A 25,930-nucleotide genomic window follows, 5' to 3' on the forward strand; every position below is an offset into this window, starting at 1 on the left:
CGAAAACAGTCAGCTTGACCCCGGGGTAGACCCCGCCGACCTTGGTGTTGGCAACCTTGTAAAGCGCTGCCGATCTTTCGCCCTCACAGTCGATCAGCTTTACGTTCCTCTGGTACCACCCCGCATCTGTGCAATCGGGTGGCAGACCTGGGTTTTCGTCCAGCACTTTCAACGCCACTATCGCAAGTGTCCATATACCCAGACCCCACTGGTTTCTTGGGATCCTTCCGCCTTCATCGTTTTGGTCGAAGACGCCAATGATCTTCCGATCCGATCCGATAAGCTTTCCATTCAGGCAAGCATAGTGAAAATGTAATATGGACTATTTTGGACGAGAATTTTCACGTGTCAGCTATTTGGACCCTTTTAAGCGTTTATAGCACCTTCCTCGCGTACGTTTCTTTGACTATATCAATTTTTAAGCAACAATTTTGAAAGGTGGGTGCGTTTTTAAATAGCTTTTAGGTTCAGATAAATAACGAACGTTTTAGTGAAACAGGTCCCGGTCTTGCCAAGAAGGACATAGGTAAGCTAAACATATGTCATTTACTTATAAAAGAGCATAGCAATTCTTCTTTTCAAGATGAGATCAATTGATGGGTTACGAGTTGTAAGAAGAAACCAATAACAGTATTGTACAATTTTTAAATATTGAACTACTCTTCTAGTCGTGAGAGTGTTATTCTGATACTATGTCATCATAATTAAGGATTTATGAAGACCACACTTTAAAACCACTTTGACAACATTTATGACAGAGAAATGACAAAAAAGCAAACCAAATTTGGGTCACTCTTTTATTTTACTTTACTTCACCTTATATTTAACTATATCATTTTAAGACAGTGTCACTTATAATCCAATATAAATGCGTTTTATAGGTGTATGTAGGAGTTGATTTGTCAGGAATAGGGCGAATATACGCGTGTTTAAATTTGATCGAGTGTTGTAGTGTTCGTTCTTGCGTAGCTGATGTTGCTTGTCCTTCTGTCGTTTCACACTTCTTCGCCAACTGGCTCACGAGTTGCCACACTGTTGGAGTTAGAGGAATGCCATATATATTTCTGGCCAAATATCGAAAATACGAATAAGGTTTTTCAAAGTTTCTCCCGCAAAATTACTACACTTTTGCATGCGCTCAACCCAATTGTGAAAGCATGCTTTACCAGCATGATATGGGCGGATGACCCACCAATTCAACGTTTTGGCCGGTCAAAAAGGCGCTGGATTAAGCTGATGAGTGAGACCTTGCATTGTCATGGTGCATGGTGGTCTTCTCTTGTTCGTTTTCCGAAATTCTCCGAAGACTCTAGGCAAACATATTGTGATGTACCACTCAAAACTGAGCATCCTACGATGCTGAAGTGGATTTTTCATTTTTCTGCTGAAGTAAGTTTTTGATTAATCGTAAATCCATATAAAGCTTTTATCGATAAAAGTCCGAACTTATTTTGGAAAAGCCAATTGGACCTTATATGGTTAGAAGTGACCTAGGCCAGAAACTTAAAAGCAGCCATCGTACAGAGCTGTCTACCTGCGCTGCGCAAATTTGTTTGAGCAGGGCTTATTCTAACGCCCACAAACGACTATAGCACTAAAACCCGACATTTCTACAATTTTTCATTAATTTAAATGAGATTTTGTTCTTGTTATTAATACCCATATACTCATCCATCAACCATCATTGATTGGTATGCTAAGTTTAAACGTGGTGAAATGAGCACTGAAGACGGTGAACGCAGTGGACGCCCAAAAGAGGCTGTTACCGACGAAAACATCAAAAAAATCCATAAAATAATTTTGAATGACCGTAAAATGAAGTTAAGCGAGATAGCAGACATTGTGAAGATATCAAAGGAACGTGTACATCATATCATTCGCGTATATTTGGGCATGCGAAAGCTCTGTGCAAAGTGGGTGCCGCGCGAGCTCACAATCGATCAAAAACAACAACGAGTTGATGATTCGGAGCAGTGTTTGGAGATCTTTAAGCGCAATAAAGCCGAATTTTTCCGTCGATATGTGACAATGGATGAAACATGGCTCCATCACTACACTCCAGAGTCCAATCGTCAATCATCTGAATGGACAGCAAGCGACGAACCCAATCCAAAGCGTGGAAAAACGCAACAGTCGGCTGGAAAGGTTATGGCGTCTGTTTTTTGGGATGCGCATGGAATAATATTCATCGACTATCTCCAGAAGGGACAGACAATCAACAGCGACTATTACATTGCTTTATTGGAGCGGTTGAAAGCCGAAATCGCAAAGAAACGGCCGCATTTGAAGAAGAAAAAAGTGCTGTTCCACCAAGACAATGCACCATGTCACAAGTCTGGAAAAACGATGGCTAAACTTTATGAATTGGGCTACGAATTGCTTCCTCATCCACCGTATTCTCCAGATCTGGCCCCCAGCGACTATTTCCTGTTTGCAGACCTTAAAAGAATGCTCGCTGGCAAGAAATTTAAGACCGATGATGAAGTGATTGCTGAAACTGAGGCCTATTTTGAGGATAAACCGAAAGAGTACTACAAAAGTGGCATCGAAAAGTTGGAAAATCGCTATAATCGCTGTATCGCCCTCGAAGGCAACTATGTTGAATAATAAAATTGAATTTTGAAAAAAAAATTTTTTTTACTATGGTAGGGGACTTTTCATCCGGCCTGTTACTTGTCAAAAATTATTAAAATCGGACAAGTAATTAAAAAAGTTATATCCAAATATTAATCAACATTTTGCAATTCAATCGGGATTGCACAAAACATGCAGCAAAACAGCTGCTTTCACTGCTACGCCACCAAGCCGCTAGGGGCTAGTTGACGCTATAGGCTAAGTAGAGTTGCTTTAAACATATCTCCAACCCTCTTGCACTGCCTTAAGCTGAGTAACGGGCATCTAATAGTCGAGGTCATCGACTATAACGTTTTCTCTTGTTTTATGTATAGGAACGTAAATGTTTACTAGAGTCGCAATCTAAAAGTTGTCATAACTTATTTTAAATTTGTCAACATAAAGGAGCAAATAATAAAACTAAAACAAGAGAAGAGGCTTTGGGCGATGCCATCGACCTTCCGATACCCGTTACTCAGCTTAGTGTACTGGCTGCTCTCTTGTATTGGGAGGGAAAAGTATATATAGAAGAAGCAAGGCGTCTGTTCCCAAGATTAGACACTTTTTTTGATTGTGACTTTTTAATGTTTGCCCTGAACTGAGCGAAGCCACAGACTCCTGTCCTTGCTCTATCCCGGTCGGTCCCTCCACACGGTCACTGAGTTCCCTTCGATGTTTCGGGCAACTGCCGCTTTCCGCCAGCAGTCCCTGTACCGAACATCCAGTGAAAGAAGAACGTTCCACTCTAGCCTTCCCTTTATACAGTTGTAGTCGTATCAAAGTGTGCATGGGTTCTGCCCTACACGGAGGATATGTTGCCCCGGTCGGCGATGTCCTGGCTCTTCGATATCCATGCGCTGTGCTACACTTTCTCTGTGATGTCCCTGCGCTGCGATTAACTTGCTTTGCGATGTCTTTGTGCTGCGATGCCCTTGCACTGGGGTGTCCTTGCCCTGCGTAACTGGGTCTCGGGCTCTCATGATTTCGGTGCTACGTCTGCACAATTCCTACTTAACTATGCGGGCAACCTCCGACGTAGCTAAAGCAGTCCTCGCAGCAGTCGACCGAGTCTCCACTCAACTTAGCCGTGTATTTGGCATTAAAGACCTCAGCAACATGTGTCTCATTTCGAAGACTTATGCTGTCCCGAACGACGCAGCGATTTTGCTCCTTGCTGACTTTCACGGGTGTATCTGATTGACCTTGACTTTGCTTGACGTTGTTCACTCGCGTTCTGAACTTCGATGGCTGGTCGAGCATCCAGCTCTGGGCCCGCTTATATAGACCTCCTGGTATCATTAATCCTCGGCCTCTCCTTGTCTCTACTACACCTGGCACCACATCAGGGTCCAAAGTTCGACGTTTTACCGCTTGACCTTTAGCCCTCTGCGCACGGCACCACTCTAAGGTCCACAGTGCGGCGATGTGCCATTGTTTCTTCGCTCACGGCATACTACTACTGGCTCGCTCTGTTGCTCTCTTCAAATTCTTCAGATTCTCTTTTCCCGCAGTGCCGTTATACGCGAAGTCGCTGCGTATTCGCATAAGTTTTACTCAACAGCACCCAAGTATCATGGAAAACTAAAAATGGTTCGTGAAAATTACCAAAAGTTCAATTGTGAGTTTATTTCTTATTGATCTGCCTACCAAAATGAATAAGGGATTACACATTTCAGAATCATACTTACAAACCAGCAAAGTCAATATGTATGTGTATACAAGTCCATTTTGTGCTAACAAAAACTTTTGTAAACAAATTTATTGTTGGTTTGGTATCATTTCATTTCAGTTCAAATTTTTTTCTATCATGAAAACTGGTGCCCCACAGTGTTGGGCGGTTTGTGGGCGTCAGAGTGGAAGTGGCATGTTCGCCTTTTAACATGCACTGCGTACGAAAATAAGAAATATAAATCTGAAAAATCTACTCATAAAGTTTCCGAGATCACAGCGTTCACACGGACAGATGAACATGGCTAGATCGACTCGGCTAGTGATGCTGATCAAGAATACATATGCTTTATGGGGTTGCAGACGCTTTATTCTACCTACTTTTCCCCGAACACAATATACCCTTTTCCTCTACGAGTAACGGGCATAAAAATTTCCGTCGCCAGCAGACGCAGCTGGAACTTACCCAGTATTAGAAGAATGTTCAAAAAGCATTTAAAGAAAACAAAACAATTAGTATTAAATTGTTTTTTTATTTACCATCAAAATTGAAAAATAGGCAAATTAGGAATTACTCATTTTTATGTATTTTACACTTAATTAACACAACAATCACTGAAAACCAGAATTAAGACGACTCGATGCCTGTTAATAAAACTACAAAACTGTTTTGAATGTAGTATAAGGCCTAGTATTCAACCTAACAAAAAGTCGTCCAAAACCAAAAATTGTATATGAAAGTTTTTTTTATATGAAGTTTTAAACTGTGTCTTACAACGAATCAAACTATAGTTAAGGCCTACAAACGCCAATTCAAAAAACACAAACAATTCAAACAGTTTTTAATGGCTGACCAGCAGGTCAAATTCTGTTTTTTATTGTTATATCCGTTACAAGTAGAGTAAAAGGGTACACTAGATTCGTCGAAAATTATGCAACTGGTAGAAGGAAGCGTTTCCGACCCCATAAAGTATATATATTGATCAGAATCACTAGCCGAGTCGATCTAGCCATGTCCGTCTGTCCGTCTGTCTGTCCGTCCGGATGAACGCTGAGATCTCGGAAACTATAAGAGCTAGGCTATTGACATTTGTCGTGCTGATTTCTGAGCTACTTACGCAGCGCAAGTTTGTTTCAGAATGTGCCACGCCCACATTAACGCCCACAAACCGCCCAAAACTGTGGCTCCTACAATGATAGAATAAAAATTTTAACTCTATATATTTTAAATGTATTGTTCTCATCAAAACCTATCGATTGACCCAGAAAAAAGTTTGCCACGCCCACTTTAACGCCCACAAACCGCCCAAATTTGTGACGCCCACAATTTTCATGCTAGATAAATAATTTGAAATGTATTGGTCTCGTCAATACCTATCGATTGATCCAAAAAAAAATTTGCCACGTCCACTCTAACGCCCATAAGGCTTAAATCTGTCTACCGCCAGTAGGTGGCGCATTTTAATCTCGCTTTGCTGCTTGCATATCTCCAATTCCCTTTGGTCCCTATAGCTGAGTAACGGGTATCTGATAGTCGGGGTACTCGCTATAGCGTTCTTCCTTGTTTTTTTCTGGTATTTTCTTAGCTCATCTGAGTACCGCGCTGAAAAACATACCCGACGAAAAGCGTTAGCCGCATATTTGCCTCTCGCTCACTGCTCTGGTTAGCTCGTCGATGGTTTTCGTCGATGTAAGTACTAGGCTTAAAGCGTGAAATTGCAACAGTTAAACTCTGGTAACTCTGTATAATTATCGGAGTTGCCAGATCGATATAAATACATAAATACGCCTTACTTTTAACAAGTTGTTTTTTCATTCAGCGGCATTGATATTTTGATAATATTTTGACGGTAAAAAAAAATGTTATACTTGTTTCCAATCACTTTTTCTTTAATACTATCAGGTAAATTACATGCAAACAGAATAGAACCCGGCTCAGCAATCGGTCACACCTTTTTTTCCCCGGTCCGGCATCTTTGTCGGTTAAGATTAGATAAATGCATGAATTCGGCCGTGTCGCATAAAGAGGTGCAAAATTTATTTCACGCTTTTAAGAAATTAGGAAACCCTTAGCATAAACATATTATATGTAAAAGGTAGAAGGAAGCGTATTCGACCCAATAAAGTATATATATTCTTGCCACGCCCACTCAAACGCCTTAAAGCCGTCCAAACCTGTGGGCTTTGCTGCTTGCGTTTCTCCATTTCCCTTTGGTCCCTTTAGCTTTGATAGTCGAGGTACTTGACTAAAGCGTTCTAGTTTGCCTCTTATATAGGCTTGTTTTAGTCTGAACTTAGATTAAATGTAATGGTTCTACTCTATATACGCTTGTCTTGCATCATATGGAGATGCCTTGTTAACGACTACCCCACACGCGTAGGTCCGAAGAGAGGGTGAACTTTAAGGGCGGCGTGCGCCTGGTGGCGCTCGTGGCAGTCGCTCGGGGGCGATCGTTTTATTCTGTTAACAATTCAAATCAGCCTCATACATTTCAAATTAACTTAATCTTACAGCAGTGTGCCCTCCTACGATTCACAAGACAATGAGAAGCACAATTTATGGCGGCATCCATTAAACCGATATTAGTAGGCCCGCACTTCAAGGGCCAAGAAATCCATACGAGATCGGATAAATTAACAAATACTAGATTTCTCTTACAATACTTAGTCTACCTATCGATTACAATGTTCGACCGTCGACATCCCCGACCCCGTGAAGAACCGCTTCACTCAAATCCAAAACTGCTAGTTTTGAAACGGGCCGCAACATTGTCCGAGATAGGCCATTGTCGTTCACGCGCACAGTAGCGCGTCTGACGACTCCATCAGCTCCGCTGTAGACCTCCTCCACGATTCCCTTGCGCCACTCTCGTCTGGGCAAGGCAGGATCGCAGACGAAGACCATATCGCCCTGGCGAATGGGCTCCGTTCTCCGGCACCACTTCTCGCGGCGCACAAGCGTAGGCAGGTACTCCAGGACCCACCTCCTCCAGAAACGGTCTCGCAGCATGCGAGCAATCCTCCACTGCTTTCGCGTAGAACCCTCCTTGGGCAGCTCTGCATCCAATCCAGGCGTATTCGGCAGGTTAGCTGCTCCCTTGAGCAGATCATTTGGCGTCAACGGCGCCTCTTGGTCCGCATCCACCGGCAAGTGGGTGAGCGGACGCGAGTTGACTACATTCTCCACCTCGATCAGGAAACTCTCCAACACATGATCCCTCGGCGCGACTTCCTTCAGGGTATGACGCAGCACTCGTTTGACGCACTGCACCATCCGCTCCCATACTCCGCCCTCAGACGGGTTCGATGGGCAATTGAAATCCCATTCAATGCTTCTGCTGGACAACTCACTCTGTATCCTCTCCGTCTCGAACACGTCTCCAAATCGCTTGGCCTCCCTGTCAGCTCCCACGAAGTTCTTGCCGTTATCACTCCGCAGTCTATGTACTGGTCCTCTACGGCAGACGAAGTTCCTGATCGCTATTATGCAGGAATCCGTCGACAGGTCATGAGCCAACTCCAGATGAATCGCCCTTGTCGTCAAGCATGTGAACAAGGCGACCCAACGCTTCTCTCTGTGACGGGATACAGTCACCAGCAGTGGCCCAAAGTAGTCCAATCCGGTGTACTTGAATGGCCATCCTCCCGCTTCCAGTCGATCCTCTGGTAGGGGTCCCATTATCGGCGGCATCGGCCGCGTTCGCTGCAACTTGCACTCGTTGCACGACGAGATTACTTCCTTCAGCACTCGTCTCATCTTCGTGACCCAGAATCTCGTCCGAATCTGAGCAATCGTCGCATCCACGTTTTGATGCTTCATCTGGGCATGAAAGTGCCTCACAATCAATTCCGTAAGACTGTGCCTGTGTGACAGTATTACGGGCCTCCTCGCACTGTACGGCATGCACAGCGCGGCATCAACTCTGCCATAAACTCGCAGAACTCCATGTTCATCCACGTAAGGCGCCAGACCTCGAATCTCACTCGAGCTGGCGACGTCCTTTCCGCATTCCGCCGACCTCATCTCGTCGGGGAACGACTCCAACTGGGCCTGTCTGACTAACAGGTTCTCCGCGGCCTCACACTCCGATGCAGTGAGTCCGTACTCCTCGATCTTGCTTCTCTGCTTGCGACACCAACGCGCAAACCTCAAGACCCATGCTGTGGTCCTCACCAGGCGACTGAAGCTCGAGAATCTCTGGAACGGAATGGCAAATTCATCCGCGGCCACCAATGCAAACTCACCGGGCATCTCCTCTTCATCAGGCGCATCTGGAACACGCTTAGTTCCCTCCTCAGGCGCATCTGGAACACGCTTAGTTCCCTCCTCAGGCGCCGGCCAGCCGCTCGCTGGCTGCCTCAAAAATGCGGGTCCACTTAGCCAACGTGATTCCAGGCTAAGGTCCGCCTTATTCTGCGACCGCGTCGCATCATCCGCTGCGTTGTCAGCTGTAGGTACCCACCTCCACTGGGAAACCTTCGACGACTCCAAAATCTCCGCCACTCGGTTGCCAACAAACTGCTTGTACCGGCGGTGGGTGCTGCCGAACCATCTCAGCACCGTCTTTGAGTCCGTCCACAACACCGTCTCGCTGATGTCCACACTGTGCTCCTCCTGGACAGTGTTCATCAGTCTGGTTCCAAGAACCGCTGCCTGCAGCTCCAACGTTGGGATCGACATCGTTCTCATCGGCGCGCACTTCGTCTTTGCGCACACGAAGCTAACCATCACGTTGTCATCCTCGTACGTGACCCTCCAATAGGCCACCGCCGCGAATGCAGATTGACTTGCATCCACGAACACGTGCAACTCGACGGTCCGGACTGCTCCATGCCCGAAATAGTGACGAGGGCATCGGAACTGTCCCACGGCGTCCATCTCCCTGCGCCAGGCCGCAAAGGCTCTGCCTATCTCCTCCGGCAGTGGTTCGTCGCACTGGATCTTCTGCCTCCAGATCTCTCTCAACAACAACTTCGCTGTAATCATCAGGCAGCACAGGAATCCCAATGGGTCGAACGTTGACATCAGCAGGCTCAAATACTCCCTCTTTGTAGGGACTCGATCTCCACTTAGAACGCTACTTGGCACTCGGTGATACTCCACGTTGAATCTGAAGTCGTCCGTGGCTACCTGCCAGCGCATTCCAAGGATCTTCTGCTCAGCCTCACCCCATCCGACGCTCTTGACTTGTCCGGGTGGTCCCAAAGCCGCTTCCACGATGGGTGAGCTGGATGAAAACTGGCATAACTCGAATCCAGCCTCCGCATGTATCTCCTTCACTCGGGTAGATACACTTATAGCTTCGCTCTCTGTAGCGAAACTGTCCACATAGTCATCGACTTAGTGGTAGTCGATGATGGCCTTGACTGCCCTCGGGTCCGAATCCCGAAACTTCAGGGCATTCACCGTCTTTACGTAATGCGCAGCGCTCGGCGAGCAGGCTGCTCCAAAGGTCATTACGTTCATCTCGTACACATCCGGGTCTCGATCGTCGTTGCCATCTCTCCAAAGGAATCGTTGGGAACATCGATCCTCGGGTCGGATCAGCACTTGGTGGAACATCTCCTTGATGTCACCGCAGACTCCGACTGCTCCTTCCCTGAAGTGGAAGAGCACGGCTGGCAAGGGCTTGTAATGCTGAGGCCCCTTGTCCAGCGCCGAATTTAGCGAGGTTCCTCCAACCTTGGCTGCAGCATCGAACACAAGCCGGACCTTACCGGGCTTGTTCGGGTTTTCGACACCAAAATGTGGCAAATACCATTGCCGGTCGCTCGTCACCGTGACCTCATCCTGCTGCAGCTTCCTCGCATATCCTTTGGATACGTAATCCTTGATGATACGATCGTATTCCAGCGCCAACTGCCCGTTGCGCTTCAACTTCTTCTCCACATTGATCAGCCGTCTGTGCGCCATCTCATAGCTCCGTGGCAGCACAGCGTAGTCGTCCTTCCAGAGTAATCCCGTCTGGTAGCGACGCCCCACTTTCACCGTGGTATCTTCGAGGATCCTTTGTGCCCGCGACCTGTGGCGCGAGCTTCACACCAAAGCTTTCCATCTCAAAGTAGTCCTCCACCATCTTTTCCATCGTATCATCCATTGACACGGCTAGAAGGCAGGACCTCGGTGACGGCGTAGTCGATTGCCCACTTACTGGCCCAAACACAACCCATCCAAGCTCGGTTGCGGCCGCATACGGTCCCTCTCTGGCAAACCGCCTCGTCCTAAGTGGCAATCCCAAATGTCCATGGTCCAGTCCGATGAGCAACTTAGGCACCACGTTGATGTAGGGCTTCATCGGCAGACGCGCATCCTTATGCACGCCCTGGACATCTCGTCGACCTAACGTCTGCATTGGCAGACTCAGGCTCGAAACGGAGTACACGTTCCCTAAAGCGTGGCGAGTGGGCTTCCCAGCTCCACTTATCTCTAGGCTCACCACGTTGCTGGGCTCTCTGCTGGCCCTTCCTCCAAACCATTGTATATTCAGCTGTCGATGTACGCCTCGCACTCCCAGATTCCTCCGTAGCTCGTCATCGATCATCGTGACGGAGGATCCTTCATCCAAGAGCGCGTATGTATCCACCTAGCGACCAGCTCCGTACAGCGTTACTGGCAGTATACGGAACAAAAGTCGGCCTCCCTCGGCGTCAACGCAGTTTAAGTTCCTCTGCACGGGCGCCTCCGCTGGCTGCGGGGCCCTTATCTCCAGGCTGTTTCTGGGGACAGCCGACTGTAGGCTCCCCTCGTGGTCCCTGTAACCACCTCGTGGCGAAGACCTCCTGTCAGGGCCGCGTCTGGAAACTGCTGACTGCTGGTTTCCTCCGTTGTGGCTCCTGAAGCCACCTCGCTGCGCCGGCCATCTTTGCTCCTCGTCCGCACCATGTAGCAGACGGTGATGCAATCTGCGGCATCCGTTGATCTGGCACTCGCCATGTACATCGCAGGTTCTGGTCGTATGTCCACTCCGTAAGCATGTGAAGCAGAGCCGGTGCCTCCTCACCATGCTCCAATGAACTCCCTGCAGCTCGTCGCAGCATGTTGCCCTCCACAAATTGGACAACCTCCATGCCGATCATCCTGTTGATCGCATCCGTTCTGGTCGACGCTCGCATGTAGAACTCGACGCCTCGGCTCCTTTCCCTCGACGTCCAAAACCGTACACACGACGTTTGCGTACTCCTGCAGCCACACGCTGAAGTGCGCCACAGTGGGAAAGGGCTCGATCGATGCAGCGTGCCTGGCCCAGTCTACTCGCTTGCTCGTAGGAAGCTTTGCCACAAGCTCCTCCATTAGCGTTGGGTTCCGCAGGTGCTGCTCCGCCTTCGCTGACTGCAAGAAGGCCGTGAGGTTACTCACTCGGGTTGCGAAGGGAACGATCCTCGCCAGGTGCTGCTCCGAAATCGGCGGCACCTCTCGCACGCTGTTCAGCTGGCTGCGTATAAGCTGCTCCGGTCGGCCGAACCTGAAGCGCAGCTGCTCCATCACGGCGCTGACGTTCCCAGGGTGAATCAACAGCGACTTCACTGTCTCGCGTGCTTCATCCTTCAGCGCCTTCAACAACCTCTGGTTGTTCTCCAAGTCTGTGCAGTTGTATGCTTGGGTCGTCTCCACAAACGCACAGTTAAAGATCGGCCACTCCTCGGGCTGCCCTCCAAATACAGGCAGGTCCGGAAGCTTCCTTGGCCCGTACACTCTTTGGGATTCATTCGGCGTTATCGGGGCGTAGGACCCAACAAATGGCGATGCTGTTGCCACGTTGTGGGTGCTCCCGCCCGGTAGCACGAATCCATGCGCTGTCTGCGCAACACTTGTAGCACACAGTGGCTCCACAAAATGATTGCTAGTCGTTAGCAATGGCGGTCCACTCCAAGATGGCGGCAGCGTGCAGGCCGCACTGCTCGCACCGACACCGCTATGTGGGACCGACCCGACCCCGTTAGTTGAGGCCTCACCGTTAGATGTGGCTAATGGCGGTCCGCTCCAAGATGGCGGCCGCCCCGACGCTCCACTGATGGCGCCATCTCCGCTTAGGCCAACTGCGATTGGCGCGCAATTGGCGGTGCTCACACTGTTCAGGGCTTTAACCTGCTTTAGCTCCTCCTCCAACGCCGCAATCCTTTTCAAAAGGTCCGACGTGAGGGACTGGTTCGTCTCCGGCTCTGATCCCGCAGCTGTGACAGCAGTACTCCTCGGTTGGGACGCTACTGTAGTCACCGTAGTGGCTGGGCTAGAAATGGCCGCCGCCGAGGTTATGGTCACTCGCGGCCGGTTTTCTGCTCCACTACTCACTGGCTGCTGATCCGCTCGCGTTGCTGTAGGGGTGGCTTCCCCTCCTCTCAGCCGCGAGCTCCTCTTCGGGGAATGCTGCATCCTAACAGGTCCAAATACGGCGCTGCCTCAGCGCTCTCCAAAATGGCGGCACCTGTGCCTTCTGGCCGCTGGCTGCGGCAGGCGATGCTTGAAGCTCCTTGCGTCTCATGCCCGCTGTCTGCGGACCCCGTGCTTGGCGCTCCTTGCGCCTCCTGACCGCTGTCTGCGGTCTCCTTAACTGACGCGGCCTGCGTCTCCCTGTCGCTGACTGCGACTCCGTCCGTACCCAGTGTTCGGCGCTGTCTGCGCCCGTCTATGTCGCTGCCTGCGACTCCTCTACTGGTACGGGAATTGCTCCTGGCAACTCTCTAGCTGGTCGTCAAGCCGTCCTCCAGCGCAAGTTGCCCTTACAGTCTCCCTAGGACTGCGAATAAAAGGAGTTGTCTTGCATCATATGGAGTTGCCTTGTTAACGACTACCCCACACGCGTAGGTCCGAAGAGAGGGTGAACTTTAAGGGCGGCGTGCGCCTGGTGGCGCTCGTGGCAAACGCTCGGGGGCGATCGTTTTATTCTGTTAACAATTCAAATCAGCCTCATACATTTCAAACTAACTTAATCTTACCGCAGTGTGCCCTCCTACGATTCACAAGACAATGAGAAGCACAATTTATGGCGGCATCCATTAAACCGATATTAGTAGGCCCGCACTTCAAGGGCCAAGAAATCCATACGAGATCGGATAAATTAACAAATACTAGATTTCTCTTACAATACTTAGTCTACCTATCGATTACAATGTTCGACCGTCGACAACGCTATTAAAATTGTACGGTTAACTTGATGGTAACACAAAAACTAGTTTATATGGACAATAGTCATGCGCCATAGAGGGGGAAATTGGTGTGCAATAGAATAAATGTTTTTAATATTTAAATATTTGCATAGATTTTCAATTATTGAATTTGTATATTTGTATTTGTATACCAAGATTCGTCGAAAGGTTATAACAAGCAAGAGCTTCAGACCACATAGAGTATATATATTCTTGATCGGCATCACCAGGCGAATCGATCTAGCCATGTCCGTATGAACGCTGAGATTTCGGAAACTTTAATAGCTAGAATGTTGGGATTTGGCATCTAGATTCTCGGTTTGTTTCAGCAGGCTGCCACGCCCATTTTAACGCCCACAATCGCTACTCACGCTTTGTTTTGTTCCTATTATCAATACATCCCAAAAATTATTTAATTTTTTGATTTCAATAAAAAGTTTTAACCAAACAATACTAAGTAATAGACTAACTCAAGGAAGTGCGAGAGGGATGGAGTTATATTCATTATAAGTGAAATCTCGTAAACAGCCAATAGGAATGAACCCAAGGTGGTGTTTTTGGTTAGCAAGCGAGTATCTGATAGTAGAGGCCGTCGACTATAGCGTTTTCTCTGGTTTTTTCCTTGCTCTGTTTCCTTGCTATCGTTACCTGGGGCCCTAATTTTATACCCTTACAGAAGGTATATTGATTTCAGTCAGAAGCTTGCAACGCAGTGACCGAGACGTTTCCGACGTCATAAAGTATATTTATTCTTGATCAGCATCACTAAACGAGTCGTTCTAGTCATGTTTGTCCATTTCTACGAAAACTAGTCTATCAGTTTTAAGCGAGCTGGATCGGACAACTATATCCTATAGGAATAATCAACAAATATCTTTAAAAAAATGAAAACAAAATTGAATCGTCGATGTTTTTTTACATATTAACTTTTACTCTTGGAAATACCATTAAATATGTCGAACAAAATTTAATAAAATCGGACGAGTTCATCATATAGCTGCCATTAAATAATTAATGTAAAAATAATGCAATAATACATTATCATATTATTTATGTAATCATTTTTTAGATTTATAAAAATCGGAAGCTCTGTACATAAAATGCTCTTACGGGAACGACCTGCAAAGGTATTGAAACTTCGGCTTGCCGAAGCTAGCTTCCTTTCTTGTTTAAAATACTTTAAAACATGGTAAAGATTTGAAAAAAATTCAAAGCAAAACATATTGATCGAATGAACGGTGTAAGAATTTATACCCTTGCAGAGGGTATAATGATTTCAGCAAAAACTTCGAAGAAAATTAAAAAAAAATCGGAGGACTTTGTCATATACATTATTGTGATGCAAAAACCAATAGTTGTTGGCATATAATTCTGGTCTTTTAGACGAAATAATATTCCTTATTAATTTTTTGGCGGTGTAGAAGGAATTTATATTGCACCACACCACAAAAATCGAAAAAAACTGTTTACATGACCTTGAATTAATGACTTTGACGTGCTCTATTCGGTCCAGCCTCGCCTAAAGCACGATATTCGCTTGACTTGTCGGTTGTTTCAGGGTCCCAAGCACAGATCCAAGTCTTTACTCCCGTACACATGCTTTTGAGCTTGTCCTGATAGTCATCCATCCTAATCAGCTTAGGACCGTGATCCAGGCCGCTGTCAATATACCCTGGCGGAACAGGCCGCCCAAAACCTCCAAAAAGAGCAGGAGCGAATCGAGGAGTTGGCCGGGCAAATAGCGGCAGTAAATGTTGTGACAGTCCCACATCAGGCTCCTCAAATAAAGACATATGTGGCCATAAGAATAAGGGATGATACACCATGTAACGAACCCTTGGACGCCGTTAAATACTTACCAGAGTTTGCGGGAACACAGGAGTCGTATGTGTCTTGGCAACAATCGGCTGTAGCCGCCTATCATATATTTAGACGATTTAATGGCTGCTCCCGCCACTATGAAGCGGTTATAATAATTAGGAGTAAAATAAGAGGCCCTGCTGATGCCGAGCTATCCTCGTTCGGCACTATATTGAATTTCGATGCGATCATAAATAGACTTGCCTTTATGTACAGTGACAAGCAACCGATACTTGTCATCGAGCGGGAGCTGGGCACGCTGCTCTGCCGGCGTCTCTGGCGGCGCAGCTACACTCTCAGTAGCTGTACGAAGAATTGTAATAGTCTTAAGAATTCATTGAATAAAGAGAACTCTAAGCAAAAGGTTGACGTGCAACTCTAAATTGAAACAACATATTCAAATTGGGATAATAACTGTCACATGGCAACCGTGAAAGGACATCAGAAGATCGCAGGACGAAGGACAACCCAGTAAATTGAAAAAAACTGATGAGCTGGCGGAAATCGGACTGGAGGAACAAAAATTATCTGGAGGCCACTGAAAAAAACTGAGTGAGTAGAGATGGAGTTATGGTTAAACGCGGGGGCGTGAAGCACGTAAAGTGGCTATTATTTAAGAAACAGCCACCACCCCCCTGGCAACTGCCCAAAAACAACAAAATGAACTTGATTGTTTAAAATCAAGTATCGATCAAAAAAAGCCACTAACTCCAGCTCACTCGGCCATAAAAGTTATAAATTCAAAAATAGCACCTCCTCTCCCGAAGCCTCTCCCCAAAAGAGAGAAAACGTGCCCGAAGGACTGCCCTGGACCGCTAGAAAGCACCCACTGCGAAATGACCTCCGGAGAAAAACCGAAAGAAAAAACATGTGCGACGACCGGCACCGGTACCGCCTGAGCCCAGAGGACCCGGACAGCAGCAGCGGAAACTACAAGTGTGGGGGGCACGCCAAAACCCCTACGCCGTCGATGGAGCATCAGCGTGCCAACCACGGCGACGTCCAGCTGATGCAATAGAGGGTCTGAAAAAAAGCGGATTTAAATAAAATTAATGATCAAAACAAATTTAAGTTAATATATGTTATTATAATTCAAATTTGTAGAATTGAGCGGAATACGAATTGAGGCTATACGAACAAATAGGCAGAGAACTGTAATTTTTTTTTCTCAATAAAAAAAAAAATCAAAACTTAAATTAAAAAAAATTAAACAAAAAAAAGAAAGACCTAAAAATAAGAAATAAAAAACTAATGAATAGTAATGGTATAAGTAAATTCGACACAAGTAATGAGATAAGTTATATGAACACAATGGAATTGATCGATCGAAAACAGTGGACTCCACTGCAAACGTGATTAATAAAATAGAATCGAAAAATATCGATCCCCATTTAACAAATATATTGTTATTGATAATTGTCATAATTTTGTGCGGATATATACTTTATAAAGCATACCTATTACACAATAGGTGTATAACAAAAAGGGCCATTAGCCAAGAAAACGATCTAGATAAGATCTAAATGCACACGCACAACATCATGATAATTATAATAAAAATATATATTGCAAAATCTTGAAATAAATGTATATAAATTGAAAACAAAACTTTTTCAAGATAATGTTCTAAGTAATGAGAAATGAATTGATTGTCTAAGAAACATAATTTCTAAACAAAGAAATAAATAAAATAAAAAAACAAGGAAGAACGCTATAGTCGAGTACCTCGACTATCAGATACCCATTACTCAGATAACAAACTTTAAAATAAGTTAGCCGCGCACTTTGTTCTCTCTCCCTTGCTCTCATTTCTCGGCTCTGCTTTTGTTTCAGCCAGCGCGCTGCAGCGCCAAGAATGAGAAAGCAACACATAAAATAGACAAAGAACCTTTATATTTATGTATGCTTGCTAAACATACACAATTTTAAGGCACATTCTGTATTTCAAAATATTTGGTTGAATAGCTTTGTTTGAAAGAATTCTATTTGCCGCGGATATTAGATTGCAATTTTTTACGTCCACACACATGCATAAATACTTAAATGTATGTATGTATGTATGTATGTATGTCGTTTTCTGGCTCTAGTGTCAAGGCTTGTCCTAACTACTTTGGTTTGAGAGCATTGGACTGAAAACGGAAAAGTTTTTTGTGGGACATATTCATATTCATATTCTTTGAAAGAGATAAATAAAGATGTACAGATCTTTAAAGGTTTTTGCCCGTCAATGGGACAAATGGATAAAGGGTTCATTATTCAATAGAATAAGTTAGCCGCGCACTTTGCTCTCTCTGAGCGCCGGCAGGGCTTTTTTCTTTGCCGCTAAGTTCGGCCGGCAACTATTTACATACACACACATACAAATTAAATTCTCCGTTAATAGATGAATTAAAAAAATTTATTTTTTAATTTTTAAAACTTGGGTGATAAACCTTTATTCTTAAACTGAATTAATACAAGACACTTTTTATTTATTGTGAACCGATCGCGGTCTCGGATAAAATAGGACTGAATCTTAATTCTAAAAAATTATCCAATGAACCTCGGCCTTTTCTTAAGCTTCCAGAACTTTAATTTTTGTTTAAAATAAAAGCTTATGCTGAAACTGTCGCATCTCATTGTGAAAAGAAATTATGCTGACCGATGCAATTTGATTGAAAATCGGAACGCAACATGTTCTGAACTTAGAACGCAATACTGTGGGCTTTGAACGGAAAAGTTTGGGCTTCGAACGGAAGCTTGTGTTTACTTTACGATTGGTTTATTTATCTTAGCAGGACGGTCAAGCGCGGCCCTCGAAGTGAATGGCAAAGGCAAAGGCAGAATCTTTAAACAAAGGCAATGTCGCTTAAGGCAAGGGTAACATAGCTGAGATTGAATTCAAAAATTTGTTTATAAATTCCATAAGTGGAACCGTTTCACGGGTTGGATAACTCTCCCCCTTCTAAAATGGATCGTCCCGATTCAATATGAAATTCATTTAATTGATCTCTTAATTCTGTTAAAAAATTTTCTTGGTTAAAAGATTTTTCTGGTTCTGGCCGTTGTTTTTTGGTTACAAATAATATGACATTTTTGTATTTTATAATAAGTAAAAAAATCAAATATATAATGATTAAAATTAATAATATAAAGGTAAGTGATATTTTGGTATTATTAATTTTAATGAAAGGACTTAAAATGTTTATATTATCTAAAGAAAGTTCTGAGTTATTTGATAATATGTAATCGGATATTTCATAATTTTTGAAGTGGTTCGTAGTTAAGTAGTAAAGAATTTTGTTTTCCAAATTGGTGTAAGAAATATTATTAATTTCGGTTGTACCATTAAATGTTATCAAAAATGAACCGTTTAAATGAGAGTTGTTCACAATATTGTTACCATTTATAAGAATGGCACCATCTTGTATGATGTCTATTTTTTTATTTTTCTCTCTTATTTTTTTACAAGTGGATTTCTCGCCATTTAATAAGCGGGTAAATCAAGTTTTTTCATTATTTAAAGTGCAATAATTATTAAAAGGTTCGTTCTTAAAGTTAGACATTTCATAAAACATATTTGCGCATTTTGCGACTTGATTGCTTAATACTAGTTTCCCATCGATTTGGGAAATCGCTCTAGCGTAATATATTTCGCAGCTGTTTTTTATTATTGGGTATTTTATATAAATTATTACAAGTTCTTTATGCAGTGCGATTTTAAAAACAGAGATGTCCATTAAGTCAGCGATAATTACTGGTTTTTGTTCATGTTTTAATATTTCCATAATGTCATCATTGTTTAATATTTTGGTATTAAAAACGTCAATTTTTGCTAGTGTGATTGTGTCAATTAAATTTTGCAGATCAAATGTTAATAATCGTAAGCGATGTTTTCGCAGTGGTAAATCTTGATCAATAAAAACATTTTTAAAATCATCAGAAAGAGATTCTATTTCTTTAAACAGTTTGGAATTGATAATAAATTGCTTATTATTATTTTCAATTAATTCATCGATTTTATTCTGTATTTTAATAAAATCATCATGATCCGGAGTTCCAGCTAACCATTTCCACACAGTGCCTATCTCATTTATCCCCCTTTTTGACCTAGTTGATATTAATTGGGATAAAATTAATTCGATTACTTCTATGTCATATTTAATTTCCCATTGTGACCTTTTATAAGTATCCCTTTTTATATTATCTGATTCCAATTTTATTATTTCTTTATAAAAACTTAAGTTAGTTACGTGGAATAATTCTGCGTATGAATCGTACGTCAATACGTCTTTATTGTCCTTGAATAAAAGATACTCGTGACTTGTATAGTCTATTATTTCTGATTTTGTTAATAAAATAAGGTGTAGTATGAGCACCTGATAAAACATTTTCTGGAAAAGGAAAAAGAAGTAACATATAAATTTTTAGAATTTTATATTATCTTTGTGAATAATTCTATTTCTATTGTTGATTATTATTTTGTTAGGTAAATTTTCTTTAACTACTTGTTTTTTATTAAAGGGTATACTAGATTCGTCGGAAAGTATGTAACAGGCAGAAGGAAGCGTTTCCGACCCCATAAAGTATATATATTCTTGATCAGGATCACTAGCCGAGTCGATCTAGCCATGACCGTCTGTCCGTCTGTCCGTCTGTCCGTCTGTCCGTCTGTCTGTCCGGATGAACGCTGAGATCTCGGAAACTATGAGAGCTAGGCTATTGAGATTTGGCGTACAGATTCCTGAGCTTCTTACGCAGCGCAAGTTTGTTTCAGTAGACTGCCACGCCCACTCTAACGCCCACAAACCGCCCAAAACTGTAACTCCTACAGTTTTGATGCTAGATAGAAAATTTTAACTGAAATGTATTGTTCTCAACAATACCTATCGATTGACTTAAAAAAATGTTTGCCACGCCCACTAAAACGCCCACAAGCCGCGAAAACCTGTGACGCCCACAATTTGCATGCTAGATAAGAAATTTTAACTGAAATGTATTGGTGTCAGAAATACCTATCGATTGATCCAAAAATTTTCCACGCCCACTCTAACGCCCATAACGCTTAAATCTGTCTACCGCCGGTAGGTGGCGCATTTTAATCTCGCTTTGCTGCTTGCATATCTCCATTTCCCTTTGAGTAACGGGTATCTGATAGTCGAGGTACTCGACTATAGCGTTCTTCCTTGTTCTTTTCTGTTTTCATTATGCGTTTCTAACATTTTCTCTTGTGTATTTTTTAAAATTTGAGGAATGTTATCGTGCTCTATTTTATTATATAGTACGTCAAAAGGTTTTTGGTTCGTTGTAGAGTGAATGCTCTGATTATATTCTTGAGCGGCTCTTATTACTATTTCGGAATAGTCGGTCAGATTAAATTCTTCTTTAATGCATCGAGCTAATTCTGTTAGTGTAGAATGTGCCCTTTCAACTTGTCCGTTTCAGGTACTGTGCCTCGGGTCTGCGTAATGTAAAGTTAAACCGCACCTTTGTGCAAAAGATTTAAATTGGGCCGAGGTAAAGCTTGGTTCATTATCGGTCATTATTACTTTGGCTTGTGGAAAATGTTGAAGAAGTTCCATTACTTTGTTTTCGATATTTAATTTATTTTGGATTTCTTTTACTACTAAAAATTTTGAGTAAGCGTCAATACAAGTTATGAAAGTAAGACTTTGCGCGTAATAAATGTCGATGTGTAAATTTTCGCCTTCTTTAGTCGGGATTGGGGCTTCTCCAATTGGAATTTTAGTTGGGTGTCTGTTACATTTGTTTTCATTGCAAATTTTACAATTTTTTATATATTCTTTTAATTTTGTAAGTAAGTTTGGCCAATAATACAATCTACTGATTTGTTTATAATTTTCGTCAAGTCCCCTGTGTGCTCTGCAATGTGTTTCTTCGATTATAAGTGCTCTGTCCTCAGGAGTTTCTACATCTTGGACAAATATTTTTGTATACAAAAATTTATTCACAAAATTATCTTTAAGTGGTTTTTGAATTCTATAAAAGTCCTCTAAAGTACAAATTAAATTAAATTAGGAGGAATATATTCTCTTAAGATTGATATCAAAGCAATTGTTGTTTAAACTGGTTTAAGGGTTTACGGGTTTCTTGTATAACATTCTCAAAACTACTCTCTGCTGAATGCTAAGTGTTTTGATCTGAGACCGATTCGTTACTGTCAGTTAAGTTGTTGATCTGAATTCTTGATAAGGCGTCTGCAACTACATTAGTTGTACCTGGCTTATAAATGACTGCCACGCCCACTCTAACGCCCACAAACCGCCCAAAACTGTAACTCCTACAGTTTTGATGCTAGATAGAAAATTTTAACTGAAATGTATTGTTCTCAACAATACCTATCGATTGACTTAAAAAAATGTTTGCCACGCCCACTAAAACGCCCACAAACCGCGAAAACCTGTGACGCCCACAATTTGCATGCTAGATAAGAAATTTTAACTGAAATGTATTGGTGTCAGAAATACCTATCGATTGATCCAAAAATTTTCCACGCCCACTCTAACGCCCATAACGCTTAAATCTGTCTACCGCCGGTAGGTGGCGCATTTTAATCTCGCTTTGCTGCTTGCATATCTCCATTTCCCTTTGAGTAACGGGTATCTGATAGTCGAGGTACTCGACTATAGCGTTCTTCCTTGTTCTTTTCTGTTTTCATTATGCGTTTCTAACATTTTCTCTTGTGTATTTTTTAAAATTTGAGGAATGTTATCGTGCTCTATTTTATTATATAGTACGTCAAAAGGTTTTTGGTTCGTTGTAGAGTGAATGCTCTGATTATATTCTTGAGCGGCTCTTATTACTATTTCGGAATAGTCGGTCAGATTAAATTCTTCTTTAATGCATCGAGCTAATTCTGTTAGTGTAGAATGTGCCCTTTCAACTTGTCCGTTTCAGGTACTGTGCCTCGGGTCTGCGTAATGTAAAGTTAAACCGCACCTTTGTGCAAAAGATTTAAATTGGGCCGAGGTAAAGCTTGGTTCATTATCGGTCATTATTACTTTGGCTTGTGGAAAATGTTGAAGAAGTTCCATTACTTTGTTTTCGATATTTAATTTATTTTGGATTTCTTTTACTACTAAAAATTTTGAGTAAGCGTCAATACAAGTTATGAAAGTAAGACTTTGCGCGTAATAAATGTCGATGTGTAAATTTTCGCCTTCTTTAGTCGGGATTGGGGCTTCTCCAATTGGAATTTTAGTTGGGTGTCTGTTACATTTGTTTTCATTGCAAATTTTACAATTTTTTATATATTCTTTTAATTTTGTAAGTAAGTTTGGCCAATAATACAATCTACTGATTTGTTTATAATTTTCGTCAAGTCCCCTGTGTGCTCTGCAATGTGTTTCTTCGATTATAAGTGCTCTGTCCTCAGGAGTTTCTACATCTTGGACAAATATTTTTGTATACAAAAATTTATTCACAAAATTATCTTTAAGTGGTTTTTGAATTCTATAAAAGTCCTCTAAAGTACAAATTAAATTAAATTAGGAGGAATATATTCTCTTAAGATTGATATCAAAGCAATTGTTGTTTAAACTGGTTTAAGGGTTTACGGGTTTCTTGTATAACATTCTCAAAACTACTCTCTGCTGAATGCTAAGTGTTTTGATCTGAGACCGATTCGTTACTGTCAGTTAAGTTGTTGATCTGAATTCTTGATAAGGCGTCTGCAACTACATTAGTTGTACCTGGCTTATAAATGACTTTAGGAGTGAAACTTTCTATGAAGGAGTACCAGCGTTTCATTTCAATATTAGGATTTTTATCAGAGATTGCGAAAGATAATGGTTGATGATCGGTTTGGATTTCAATTCCAATCACTCCGTATAAGTAGTTTCTTAGATTTTTAAGAGCCCATACTATGGCTAAAAGTTCCTTCTTATTAGTTGCATAAACTTGTTTCGTTTTAGTCAAGGTTTTTGAAATAAAAGTAATTGGTTTACCTTCTTGAGATAATACTGCACCAATTGCGACGTCCGAAGCGTCGGTGGTCAGGGTAAATTTTTTATTATAATCCGGTTGAACTAATTCTACTTGAGCAATGAGATTTTCTTTCAGCTCGTTAAAAGCTTTAATAGCTGGGTCATCCAGCTGAATTAACATTTTTGTTGACATTCTTTTTGAAATTTTGCCATTATGACCTCCAAGATATTTTGTTAGAGGTTTGGCTATAGAGGCGTAATTTAAAACAAATTTTCTATAATAGCCCGTAAGGCCTAAGAAACTTCTTAGTTCCCGAATATTTTTTGGAAGCGGATATTTAATTATGGTGTCAATTTTTTTTCATGTTTGCCTTTAATAGTATATTTATAATTTTGTTTAAGTCTTTATAATGTTGTTCAATCGAGTTTGAGAGTATTATAATGTCGTCCATGTAGACATGACATGTTTTCCCTATCTGTTCTCTTAGGATGTCGTCCATTGCTCTCTGAAAAATTCTTGGTGCATTTGTTAGTCCGAATGGCATTCTTAAAAATTCGTATTTTCCATTATTTATTGAAAAGGATGTTTTTTCTACATCAGATTCTTTCATTAATATCTGATGAAAACCTGATTCTATATCTATTGTTGAAAAATATCTTGCTTTTCCCAAATTAGATAGAATTACTGATGGGTCTTGCATTGGGTACCTGTCAGGTATGGTATTTTCATTTAATTTTTTATAGTCAATGACGAGTCTTAATTTACGGCTTCCGTTTTGATTTTCTCCTTTCTTTGGTACTACCAGAACTGGTGAATTATAAGGGCTTCGACTAGGCCTTATAATTTCCTCTGCTAACATTCTACTGATTTCACTGTTCACGAAGTCGGTGACAGAAAAAGCGTACGGATATTGTTTCCCGTATATCGGCCTGTCGTGAATAAGATTTATTTCCCCCTTTATGTCTGTTCTAAAAGGAATTTGCATATTTATCTTTGAATGCTCTTTTTCTATATAGAGAACTATTTTTTCCTTTAGTCCGTCTAATTGATCAGTACCTATATTGTTTATCTGTTGTTTGTCGGATAACTCAACGACGGCGGGCTTGAAATTTTTATATTTCAAACGATTTTTATTTATTTGATTTTTGACGGTAATTACTTGGTCGGCACTCTCAGGATTTTGAATTCCCAAGATATTTGTATTTTTATTGACGGTATTTACTTCGTCGGCACTCTCAGGATTTTGAATTCCCAAGATATATGTATTTTTATTGACGGTATTTACTTCGTCGGCACTCTCAGGATTTTGAATTCCCAAGATATTTGTATTTTTATTGACGGTATTTACTTCGTCGGCACTCTCAGGATTTTGTATTCCCAAGCTTTTTTCACTATTTTCCACAAATAATAAATCTGTGTTTTCGCTATTTTTTTCATCAAAATATTTTTTTATAATAAATTCTTTTAACGGAAGAATATTATTTTCTTCAATTAAACTTATTTCATTTTTTTCCTCATTATCATAATATTTTTGTATATTGATAACTCATTTTTATTTTCGAAAATTCCCTTTTTTATATAACAAGCAGTGGCTCCTGTATCTATTAAAATCTTTAACTGCTTCTTGGTTTTTCGGTCTGTCCTATTTAAATAAGGCATTCCCCTGTAGGGGTCTGGTCTAAAAAATGATCTTCGTTGATATTGTTTAATCTGGTTACTTTATTAGCTGGCTGATTTACTGTTCCTTCTGGTTCCCTTTTCTGAGCTTGAGTTTGCTCTTTATTTTGATTAGCGCGATAGTTATTTGATCGATTATTATTTTGATAATAATTATTATTGTATCTACCTCGATTATTATTTGCCTGCCAATTATTGTTCGGCTGTCGATTGTAACTAGGTTTATTCTGGAGTTGAATCGATGGATCAACATCCATTGGCTCGACGGCTTGTTGCTTTTGATTATTATTATGATTATCGTTTTGCCAAAAATTTCCCTTTTGTGGCCAATTATAATTCTGGTTATTATTCCAATAATTTCCCGTTTTATTAGTATTATTGTTCTGCCTTTTTTGATCAAACCGTTAGTTGTTTCCCTGATATTTATTTTCATTTTTAAATCCATTAAACCTGTTTACAAATTGAGCACGGAAATTGTTTGATTCTAGTTCTTGGACCTTTGCCAAAGCATTGGGTAAATCTGGTGGATTTAATGAGAAAAGAGTTTCTGAGATAGACCCATTTAGCCCAGATATAAAAATTCGTAAAGCATTGCTCCTTATAGTTTTGTTTGTTTCTTTGGCAATTACGCTGTCCTAGTTTTGTTTATTAGTAGTGTCATTTTTTTATTGACTTCATTATAGTATTCTGTAACTGTCATTCGTCCCTGCCTGAGGATACTTAGTTCTGACTCGAGAATATGTATTGGGCGTTTATCGCTATATATAAAGTCCAATCTAGATAAGATTGCTCGAAAGTTTAAAACGGTGCCATGATTGGTAAGAGCATCATGGGCAGCTCCCAAAATTTTATTTCGTAAAATTGTTAAGGCGATAAAATATTGTTCACTTTGAATTTTATAGAGACTCATTACAGTTTCTGCGGCTTCCCTCCAACCTACATATTGTGTTGGTTCACCCGTGAATTTTGGTAAAGATTTTACCACTTCAAGTGTTGTATCGCATTTTATAGTTGGGTCGATTGTTTGTATTTTATAATCCTC

At 41.8% G+C, this 25,930-nt stretch overlaps 2 protein-coding genes across 10 annotated transcripts in view; one reads left to right on the forward strand and one right to left on the reverse strand.

Annotated features, from left to right (window-relative positions):
- LOC118879131 (uncharacterized) overlaps positions 1-25,930 on the forward strand; it is a 922,643-nt gene that overhangs the window by 678,696 nt on the left and 218,017 nt on the right. The gene's annotated exons all lie outside the window — the stretch shown is intronic.
- LOC139354003 (uncharacterized) lies at positions 6,833-9,619 on the reverse strand. Its single transcript, XM_070998211.1, has 2 exons — positions 8,581-9,619; positions 6,833-8,547 (listed from the first exon to the last, which is right to left on the reverse strand). The coding sequence occupies exons 1-2, from the start codon at positions 9,422-9,424 to the stop codon at positions 6,962-6,964; spliced, it is 2,430 nt and encodes an 809-aa protein (XP_070854312.1). The 5' UTR covers positions 9,425-9,619; the 3' UTR covers positions 6,833-6,961.

This window comes from Drosophila suzukii (genome assembly GCF_043229965.1).
Source record: "Drosophila suzukii chromosome 2 unlocalized genomic scaffold, CBGP_Dsuzu_IsoJpt1.0 scf_2c, whole genome shotgun sequence".
In the NCBI taxonomy this organism is placed as follows: domain Eukaryota; kingdom Metazoa; phylum Arthropoda; class Insecta; order Diptera; family Drosophilidae; genus Drosophila; species Drosophila suzukii.

Bases quoted from the DNA above. Each gene is read 5' to 3' on its own strand.
- LOC139354003 (XM_070998211.1), bottom strand. From the start codon at position 9,424: ATGCGCTGGCAGGTAGCCACGGACGACTTCAGATTCAACGTGGAGTAT. The intron at 8,548-8,580 runs CTGAGGAGGGAA...TTCCAGATGCGC, and splicing joins TAAGCGTGTTCCAGATGCGC to CTGATGAAGAGGAGATGCCC.